General features: G+C 49.6%; 3 protein-coding genes; 2 read left to right on the top strand and 1 right to left on the bottom strand.

The window, feature by feature from the left end:
- Positions 1–147: 147 nt before the first annotated feature.
- On the top strand, positions 148–3,605 carry CNAG_04361 (hypothetical protein). XM_012196370.1 has 3 exons: positions 148–424; positions 477–1,153; positions 1,201–3,605. Exons 1-3 carry the CDS (start codon positions 360–362, stop codon positions 3,444–3,446), a joined length of 2,988 nt encoding a protein of 995 aa, XP_012051760.1. The 5' UTR covers positions 148–359; the 3' UTR covers positions 3,447–3,605.
- Positions 3,606–3,933: 328 nt separating this feature from the next.
- On the top strand, positions 3,934–6,178 carry CNAG_04360 (tRNA (guanine37-N1)-methyltransferase). XM_012196117.1 has 7 exons: positions 3,934–4,343; positions 4,413–4,624; positions 4,679–4,821; positions 4,876–4,986; positions 5,035–5,271; positions 5,324–5,797; positions 5,846–6,178. Exons 1-7 carry the CDS (start codon positions 4,036–4,038, stop codon positions 5,990–5,992), a joined length of 1,632 nt encoding a protein of 543 aa, XP_012051507.1. The 5' UTR covers positions 3,934–4,035; the 3' UTR covers positions 5,993–6,178.
- On the bottom strand, positions 6,018–10,079 carry CNAG_04359 (hypothetical protein). XM_012196116.1 has 11 exons: positions 9,464–10,079; positions 9,405–9,416; positions 9,287–9,356; positions 8,445–9,219; positions 8,315–8,396; positions 7,701–8,260; positions 7,585–7,651; positions 7,375–7,534; positions 7,227–7,316; positions 6,378–7,174; positions 6,018–6,324 (listed from the first exon to the last, which is right to left on the bottom strand). The coding sequence occupies exons 1-11, from the start codon at positions 9,919–9,921 to the stop codon at positions 6,243–6,245; spliced, it is 3,153 nt and encodes a 1,050-aa protein (XP_012051506.1). The 5' UTR covers positions 9,922–10,079; the 3' UTR covers positions 6,018–6,242.
- Positions 10,080–10,292: the final 213 nt, after the last annotated feature.

Raw genomic sequence — 10,292 nt, 5'->3', positions numbered from 1 at the left:
GCTAGAACGGCGCACAAAAGTGATGATGTGGACTTACACGTGTGTTATTGGTGGAAAAGAACAGTGGGATAGAATTGGTCCCGTGGGTAATAGTTGTTGCCCGAATTGGGTTATGACGTCGCTCTGGTAATTTATGTGATGTCGATCCTCCCCGCCTGCCTCGCAGATGAGACTAATACTCTCTCCTCCGTTTCTAGTCCACGCTCTCCTCCATCCATCCACCCCATCCCCGTTCCAGAAATCTCTGCATTTACATCTCTCGCTTTACAAAGGCCGTCACTTCGAAGAAAACACGTGTAGCCAGCCTTGCAACAACCAGCACCCGGCCTTGACCCTAATCCGCCAACCAGGGTCCCGTTATGGACGTCCTAAAACCGGGCCATGCCCATCGAAGCAGTAGCGACAGACTGCTCAATAACTATCTGTACGCCACGCACTTTTTTCGTCCTCTTCAAGCACTGACTTTCACCGTTTAGCGACTCTCAAAAATCCTTATCGACTTCCCTACTCACCCTTCTCTCACATTCACACTCATCCACCTCCTCTCTCCTCGCTTATGTAACGTCTTCCCCTGGTGTTCTTCTTTCAATCCGTCGAGCAGTTCGTCATGCAGCATTTGAGGGCCCACTCTCCTCTTCAATGACCGAGCGAGGGGATCATTACCCTGAGCACGACTCCGAAGGCGGATGGGCTGCGTACATCTCCAGTTTGGACCAGTTCCGAAAGGACTTGAAGCAGATCCATCTTCTTGAAGAAGAGTTGAGCCGAGTCAAAAGAGATAGAGAGATCCTTGTTGGAAGACTTATCAAGGCCACAAAGGGACGACCCACCAAGTCTGATCTTTCAGCACTCGCGTCAACCTACAATTCCCATGCGCTTCACGATCCTCCCCAATCTTCGCGAGCCTCTGTCTTGTCTGACAACTCCTCAGTCACTAGCAAGGAGGGTAAGAGGGCTGGAAGACTTGCAGATGCCCAAGCTGAGCTTCTTGGTTGTGAAGAGCACCTTCGAGGATTGGAAGTCAGGATTGAAAATGAAAGGAACAGGGTGATGAGCAGGGGTCTCGAGGAAAGATTTAGGTCCATGGAAGTCATCGGGAGGATGTGGGTTCAACAAGCGAAGAGGGGCTTGGAAGACTTGGACAAGATGCACGGTAGGTTGTATGCTGTATCACGATGGGGCGGACATTAACGGACGTAGACCTCCCTCCCGATGCCTTTGAGCTTGACTCAAATGGTTCTTTGGCTCCTTCTCAGTCAGCCTCTCAAATCATACCCTACGACGATCGCCCTCCTTCTCGCAGCGGCGTGCCTTATCCTCGTCACATGCAGCATGACGTAGCGGGCAGTATTACTGGAAGTATCGCTGAGGAGGACGAAGACGGTTCTTCGTCTGAAGAGGATCCTAACCAGTTTGTTGTCCATGAAAACCGACCTGGCTCACAGCTGAGTCCCCGCTTGCCTGCCAAAGGCCGTGCCACCCCGACACCCAAGTCACCTTCCCTTGGTGTTCCTTCAGTCAACTCCCGAGTTCGTCCTCTCTCTAACGTCGAGTCTCCTCGACTTGGCGGTCGAAAAGCTGCAAGCGATATCGGCACTGGTGTTTATCGTCCCCCTTCTTCTCGTGCACTGAGGCGTACCATCTCTCATGATGAATCCAGCCCCAGACGAGCAGGGTCCGACACCAGCAGTATCAGGGAGCATAGGCCGAAAAAGAAGGGATTCTTTGCTTCTATTGGAAGGCTGTTCAAGAGCAAGAAGCATGGTTCTGACAGGTCTTCATCGCCTCCATATGGTTCCAGCCGTGGTGGGTGGCAAACCAGGACAGACTCTAATATCAAACGTGCCAGTGCCTTTGGAGGTGCACGAGGCGGAGACGAATCTTCTAGCGACGAGGATAACGGCAACCTCGTTAGTGTATCCAACAACCGCAACTCGACTTGGTCTGTGGATCCCACAAGGTCTTCTGGGTCTCATATCAAGCGCAGCTCCTCCATGCCTGTTGCCAACGGATTGATCCCTCCTAAGCCTACCCGATCAACCAGCCAGAGCACTATCACCGCGAAAAGCAAGCCCAAGGCTACTGGAGCAAGCAATGTATCCAGGTCGAACACCGTCAAATCTAATGCTTCTGAGGCCACGACGGTGAAATCTGGTGGTACGGTGAAGAAGAAGACTCGTCCCAATGGTTCTATCGCCCGTGCCAAGACGCCAACTACTATTAATGGTCATGGTCAGGGCGCCGGTGTGGCTGGTCGAAACATCATGACATTAGTCGACACTTCTAACCCTCCTGTTATGCCTGAAGTGCCCAAGGCGCCTAAGAGCCAAGTCAACCCTGAGATGGAAGGCATCAAAGCCCCCGGGAGCAGCATTGTGACTGCGGATACGCCACTCCCTCCCATTAAGCACACTCCATCTGCTGCCACTTCGGCGGGAGCCCCTGCGTTGGGTAGATCTGTGTCCTCCAGGTCAGCCAAAAAGAAGGAGACGGTTAAGCCAAAGAGTTCTCCTCCTTACAGACCCACTACTCCCCTACCCCCTAGCAAGACCCTCTCGCCTCCCCTTAAGTCTGCTATGCGACCTACTTCCCCTCAGCCTCATTCCCCTTCCCCACCCAAGTTGGATCTTCCCATCACTCCCATGTACACCATTTCTGCGCCAGCTCCAATTTCGTTGGAAGAGGTAAAGAAGGAACAGGAAAGGGAAAAGGAGGAACAGGAAAGGGAAAAGGAGGAACAGGAAAGGGAAAAGGAGGAGCAGAAGAGCCGAGACGCTAAGCGAAACTCGTTCGTGTCGTTGCAGAGTGATGGAGCTAGTATCTACGAGTCTGCTATGGAAGACGGAGATGAGGGCTACGGTCCGGAGACCGACTCCTCTGATGAAGAGGACGCTGCCAACTACAAGATGGTAAAAAATGACAAGGTCATTAGGCGTGGTGAAATGGCCACTGGTGATCCCAACTACATGAAGGACGATGAAGAGGATGAGGGTAGCCAAGTCACTATCGGAGCTCGCTCTGAGCCTACAGCCATTGCAGTCGCCCCCCCTACCCTTGGCGCACCTGCCGACGCAATTCCTCGCCGTCGAAAGTCTGTTCGCATGGCAGTGCCGGACTCCCCCAGCACTGAATCCCACCCTGCAGTCCACGTCCCCGAAGCGCCCAAACCCATCGCAGTGTCTACTGAGAGGCCTCGTTCTCGTACTCCCAGTCCCGAGCCTGAAAGATTCGAGCAGACTTGGTCTACGCGAATCGGAAGGATGAGGGAGGATACCAGTGAGGATGAGGATGAACAAGATGATTATGTGAGAGCAAGAAAGGGCTTGATCAAGACCAACAACAAGTGGGATGCGGTCAATGCTGACAAGGAGAAGACGAAGGGTTTGAAGAAAAAGGGAAGTGTTAAGAGTAAGGGGAGCGTCAAGTCCAAGGCTTCTCGGGCGTAAGGGGAAGAAAAAGAAGAGATATATAGTGAACACGCAAAAAGCGTTTAATAGATCTTGTTATACACACGCATAATGAGGTTGAAGTAATCGAATCTATAGGTAATGAAGAATGCTACGTATAGTCTGCTACTATGAATACCGTATATTGCTTTGGGTTTCCTTCTTGCCAAGAAGAACAGAAGAGCGGTAAGCTGTAAATGGTGTGAGTGATGATGAGACGGCTTATGGTAGGATTCTAAAGATCTACGTCATTTTCGATGCTTAATTATTGAACAAATGCACATGGAGAAGGGAAGGACGAACGAACCAGGACCGATGAACGAAGCAAGGAGCCCACCACTGCACCACGTACGCAGGACGAATCAACAAAGATTATTACCCCTCTCTAACTCGTAAATTTGTTCCCGTTCAGGCCAGAAGTGATGACGTGTTAGGTTCCTGTTGAAACTAACCACTCTGTTTGTCCAGCGACGACGAACAGAAGGATGAAATTTCCAGCTTTCATGATAAAAATCGGTGACCGTGATCACGAAACTCTCAATCAATAGGGATACAATTGCCAGGCCGGGTTTTCATATCACCCAAGCTCATGCTCAAATTGCCGTGCCTCGTGATCCGCCCAACAATTATTAGTAGAGCACAAATTCGGCTCCCTACCATTGCAAGATTATCGCTTCGACAATTTCAGAATCAGTCAAGGTCTGTTAGATTCGTCACTATGGCATCTTTGGAATCCAGAACGCTCGCACTATCCCCCTCCACAACCATTTGCCCACCGTCTCGCATTGGAACAACGGAGCTCGACCGTTCAGCGTTTGACTTGGACGTTCAGATACTCTCCGCGGTAGTCGAACCTGGGATGATCGGAAAACTGAGATCACATCCTTCTTTAAAGGAGTGAGTGCTTTCATAGGCTAAACTGCCCCTGTTGTTGACTTAACTGCTATTGTTATTGACGATCTCTAGCTTGGTTTTGGATTTGCCCAAGACCAAACCAATTGTGGAGTGCCCTGCTGAGCTGGTCCCTGTTGCTACTCGAGACATCAAAGGTCTCAAATTGCTCAGATTGCATCTCTCTCGGGAAGACGAGCTGCCCGAAGAGGCGAAAAAAGTGTTGAAAGGAGCAAAGGCTCTGGTCAAGGAGATTGTTAGGTTAGGATACGATAACTGGAACGCGTGTGAGTAATGAGCTGTCTGGTTGTGATAAGGCACCGACATTGATTCCTCCTCAGCGGAGATCCTTGGGGCCTGCCTTCCTACCACAAAAAGCGAAGATATTCCTTCTTCATTCACAACGACAGGTCATATAGGTCATATGAATTTGCGTGAGGAGTGGCTGCCTTTTCGATACCTAATCGGTCAAGTGGTTCTTGATGTAAGTTTCCCTAATCAGCGCGAAGTTCCGTGACAGACGCTAATATAACATCAGAAAAATCCAGGTTTGAGAACTATCGTTAACAAGCTGGATACGATTCATGCCCAATTCCGATACTTTGACATGGAAGTGATCGCGGGCGACAATGATTATATCGCGACTGTCGTAGGTATTGCCCCACATAGGCTAAATATGTCAGCTGATGCTTTTAAGAACGAGTCTGGATGTTCTTTTACCTTCAATTTTTCCAACGTATACTGGAACTCTCGTCTTCATCACGAGCATGAACGTCTTATTAGCCTATTTCCCCCTGGCTGTGTCATTGCAGATGTCATGGCTGGAGTTGGACCTTTCGCTATCCCTGCTGCCAAGAAGGGATGTTACGTGCTCGGAAATGACCTCAATCCTGACAGTGTCAAGTGGATGAGGGAAAATAGGCTCAAAAATAAGGCACGTCACCAACCTCGAATACTTTGGGATCATCATTGACATTCTGCTTCAGGTTGAACCCACATTGCGAGTATCAGAAATAGATGGATTTGAGTTCATTCGCATAGTGCCACTTGAAGTTTGGACCCGTCCATTTGACCCTGCCCCTGCCCCCAAGGTGTCTAACCGTCAACGAGATCGTGAAGCAAAAGAAGCACGACGGAAAAGGGAGCAGGCAAAAGATGCTGGCCAGCCAGTCACAGAGACTGCCTCTATGTCAAATCCTTCTCAGGAAGTCGCTATCAAGCCCCACCCCGCTCAGCCTCCTAAAACGATTTCCCACTTCATTATGAATCTGCCTGATTCAGCGATCACCTTCCTTTCCTCATACGTAGGCTGCTACGCTCCTCTTATCTCCGAGAAGTCGTTCATCGTTGAATATGGGGGTGAAGAAGAAGCAAAGCGGAAGGTCGAGATGCCCATGGTGCATTGTTATTGTTTCACTAAGGAAACTGAAACTGACAAGGCAGAGATAGACATTTTGCAGGTGAGGCCATACTTCAAAAACGGAAACTTGGTACTGACGAGCCAATAGCGAGCATCTACAAACTTATCTTTCAACCTCACACCTCAAGTCGAGGATTACAACCTTCATCACGTCCGCTCCGTCGCCCCCAACAAAGACATGTACTGTCTGTCATTTAGATTACCCCGGGAAGTGGCTTTCAGGCATAACGGATAGAAGCTGTCCTTATAGAACACTTCAGTCGGATTTGATTACAAAATGCATATACTTCCTATACTACTTAGTTCTGAACTTTTTTACGTACATGTACACGGGGTATCCTACTAAATCACAAAAGCAAGATCAACTATAGAAAGAAAAGATCAATCGTGAAGTCTGTATATGTACACAGTACACTCGAAGCGTCCTTCTATTACAAGTTCCAGTCAAGAAAAGACCTAGCATTTTGACTAATTTTGAGACTGTTCTAATGCGGGTGAGGGGATTGAGTCCTACTTCCTGCTCTACTACCCATCCTACTTTGTATAGGAGTCTGGTGTAACGGTGTTCTGTATTGAGTCAGCAAGGTTGAATAAGTATGGCCAAGTATAAAACTACTCACATTATACCACTTCCATACTGGCTATGCAACAGCCCACCACTCAGCGTGATCTGACCCTTACCGAAACCGGGGAGAAGCATCGACCCATCCCATCCATCAAATCCATCCGAACTCATAAATGTTGGGAGATACTCTGCCCATCCATTGGATGGAGTACCGAAATGACTGCCACTGTTGCCCGCTGAGGCTCCAGTGCCACTTGCATTGCCTGCGTTGATGCCGGTACCAGCAGGGTTAGCGAGGAAGGCGGAAGTAGGAGAGGGCGCGATGGAGGGACCAGCTTGTGAAGGAAGAATAAGCATGTCACCACCTTGAGGAATGAAAGTGAACTGGGTTTCGTGGGGAAGAACATCAGGATGCCAGTTGGTGGCGCTCTGGCCCATTAAGCTAGGATCGTAAACCCCGTTTTGAGCTCCTTGAGCGCCGTCCGCAGTTGCGTTTGCTGCAGAAGTATTTGTGTCAGTCCTCGTGGATGCACCAGAGGCTTCACCAGCCGCTCTAGCACTGCCGACCATACCCAATGTAGCTGCCTCACCAGGAACAATGCCATGCATATGTCCTGCGATTGTGTGGCTCCCGGGCGAGGTTGGGGCAGTATTTGTACCGCCATGTCGCATGTCTTTGGTTTTGCGGACAATTTCGCGGATGAAAGCAGCATAGATGGCGGGCTGATGAGAGGGGTCGGCGGCACAGTCTTCAAGAATGTCGGCAATCTCGGTAACAAGATTGAAAATGGACTCTTCCGAATCGTGGTATGGCCTAAGTTCAGGTTTGAGCAGCTTGAGAAGGGACAGAAGCTATATACATTGTCAGTCGCATGACCTCAAAACTAGCGGCAATGATACTCACAGCATAACTGCACATGACAAAGTTGGTATCTGGCAAGTATGGCAACCATCCCTTGGGCAAAAACTCTTCCTTGACAACAATGCAAACTTTCTGCTCAACCAGTGGATGTCAGCTCTATTGATGCACAACCGGATACAGCGTCACGCACCGTCGCAGCTTCATACACGTTTGTCAAAAAGAACGAGATGTCCATTTTTGCTCTCTCGAGCGCATTTTCTAACCCAAATGAATAAAGAACAAGGGACGAATATGCAAAATAGAAGTTGGCGCGGCTATCAAATTCCCTGCTTGCCTCACCATTCGACAGCCTACACAATGTCAATGTCCAATGAAAGATGCGCAGACCGAAACGACCCACTTATTGTTCTTGGCATCTCCCAACCACCTTCTCAGCTCTTCATGCGCCGAACGGACAATCAACATGTCTGAAGATATGTCAGTAGCGATTTGCTGGCAGATGAAAGGCGAACTTACAGTCACAGTCGTGCCTCAACCCCGACACAGTGGTTGTGGAAGAGTAGATGCTATCTATCGCCCTACTCATAATCTGCTGCAACATCACATAGGCAGACAGTGCTGCATCCGACAGGAGAGAGAACTTTTGCTGATGCCACACTGATTCACACGCATTCCGGATGATATAATCCTCCCGTAAACTGTACGGCTTGCCCATCTGCGCCGAAAGAGACCGGTCCAAGACGAAACAATGCAGCCAGCATCGTTCGCGGTTAATAATCTCAAGATCGCGTGCCCGACCCTCTTCAGTGTCGAGATTGGACATGATGCTTTTCCGATGAAGATTGAGATCGGTAGCCATGCGAATAGCCATGCCCAGCATCAACCAGGTCCTGTCTTGCTCAAATGTCTTTTCGGGCCCTAAAGTCCAAAGGGACAACAGAAGATAGGCTTGTACCACCTCGACACTCTTGTATCCGCGAGAAGGGACTTCGAAAGCAAGACGTTTAGCATAAGCAGAAAGTGAATGGTGAAGTTCGGGCTTTTTGCGATAAAATCTTGCGGCAATGGCACATATACTAGGAATATGTTAGTATTGTAACCAGAAGATGGTGGCTGGACGAAGTACTCACACTGTACACAGGAACTGACTCCTTTGGAGTACTAGATCTGGGGTATGGAATTCTTTATAGACCAAAGGCACATGGAAAGACACTTCAAAAAGTCAGTATTACTCTGCACGTGTTAGCTGTGCCAACTCACTATGATCGAAAAAGATATCAAATAGCTCCCCAATTTCATCCCTCGTTAGAATAGTCAACAATTCCGGCACCCTATGATCTGCGGGCATGGAAGGCAAGAATGCGACAGACGCTCCAGGCTTAAAATAATTCTGACCGGAAACGCCCAACCCATGATCAACGCCGAAATGCTCGTCATCTTCAACTTGTCCACCCCTTACATCGCTCGTCGCCATTCTAAAAGTAGCTGCACCATTCATTGAGACATTGCCACTCCGTTGCTCTTGAAGACGTTCGCCTGAAAAGGGCCGGGCCAAAGATTTCCCCAAGCCATTCGCTGTTCCGAACCCCTTGGTGAGATTTCGCTTGGAAGTGTCATTTTGCAGTGAGGCTTCTGCCAATAGACCCAGAGGAGATAGAACGTTATCGGGCAAAGAGTGGAGCCGGGGAGAAAGAGGCGGTTGTGCAGTATGTCCGGCCTCGTGAGATATATCATGTGTGCGGTCACCAAAAGAACTGGAAAAAGAGCTTCGGTCCATAGCGACCGCAGGACTAGGCGTTACAGGGGCGTGCGAGGTGATGAGACTGATCACATCAGGGTCATCAGTGGAAGAATGCAGGGCGGAAGAGAAGGATTCGAGAGAAGAGTGATCGATATTGCTCAGCGCGACGCCAATATTCTTCAATGCAGCCTCCATTTTTGAGAGTTTTGCAGCCATAGCCTCATTTTTCCGCGAACTCCTCTTGCCTCGGTTGGATTCTTCAAAGATACACTCGTGTCCTCCAGCTTTGCAGCGCTGAGGCTGGTGTCAGCTGGTGCAGAAAAGGTAGCCGAAAATGACCGGTATATAAATCCAAACTTGCCTTGCAAATGCCGTTTCCTTGACCTGCTGCTGAATCGTCCGGAATACATCTCATCTTGATCTTTCGGCAACTGTACAGATATTAGTAAATTGCAAGGACCATCTTCCAAGCGACTAACGCAACGCAGGCTCTGTAGAATGTCAGCGACCATTTGCACAAGCACAAATGAGCACTCACCTCGATCCTCTTGTCAATTTAGTCTTTGATTTCCCATCCGGACCTTTCACCACTTTTGTGCTGTTATTCTTTTTATTGAATGCACCTTTGTTTTCCCCGGATTCGTCGTCGTTCTCATCATCGTCGTCATCGTCATCATCCCCGTCTCCCTCACTATCACCATCCTTAGTTTGGCCCTGCGGTGAATTCTTCTTCCCATCTGACCCTCCTGTCCTGGGTCGCTTCTCCTGTCTACCACTCGCACTTGCATTCGCACTGGCTGAGTTAAGTGTTTGGGCATCAAACGTCGTTGAGCTGTGTAAAGGCGAGGGCGTGAATGGGTTGGCCATGGAAGAGTAGGCTGCTGCGTACGGATGTGACGGCATCTGCACCCATACTTGGTCCGAGTTGGTTGACTGCTGGGCAGAGTCCCCGTTGGAAAAGGAGTTTGACGAAGAACCGTCCCAAGCGCGCTTCATTGTTGGATGGGTGGCGAGAGGTTGACGTACGCGGGGTGGAAGAGCAGTGATGGAAATGGCAGTAAGAAAGAAGTAGCTGCAGTAAGTCGGGCACCTCAATGGTATATAATTAAATGAATCGGGATTAACGTGATTGCTTGTCCACGATACGATCGGGCGGTATATCACAGATAGAGAAGAGCAGTGGATCCTTCGGCCCCCTCTAGTTACCGGCCGCGCCCACTCCGGGAACGGTCAGCCGGCGTTACTCTCGGACATGGGTCGGCGTTATGGCCAGGTGGCACATTGTGGATTCTCAGCCGGCGGCCACCGGTCGCACCAGGAACGATCATGATCAGTCATCATCATTAATAATTTGCATTCTGCGTGCT

Source organism: Cryptococcus neoformans, chromosome 9 (genome assembly GCF_000149245.1).
Source record: "Cryptococcus neoformans var. grubii H99 chromosome 9, complete sequence".
NCBI lineage: Eukaryota > Fungi > Basidiomycota > Tremellomycetes > Tremellales > Cryptococcaceae > Cryptococcus > Cryptococcus neoformans.
Note: the sequence above shows the minus strand (reverse complement) of the source record. Positions and strands in the feature narration are given on the sequence as shown.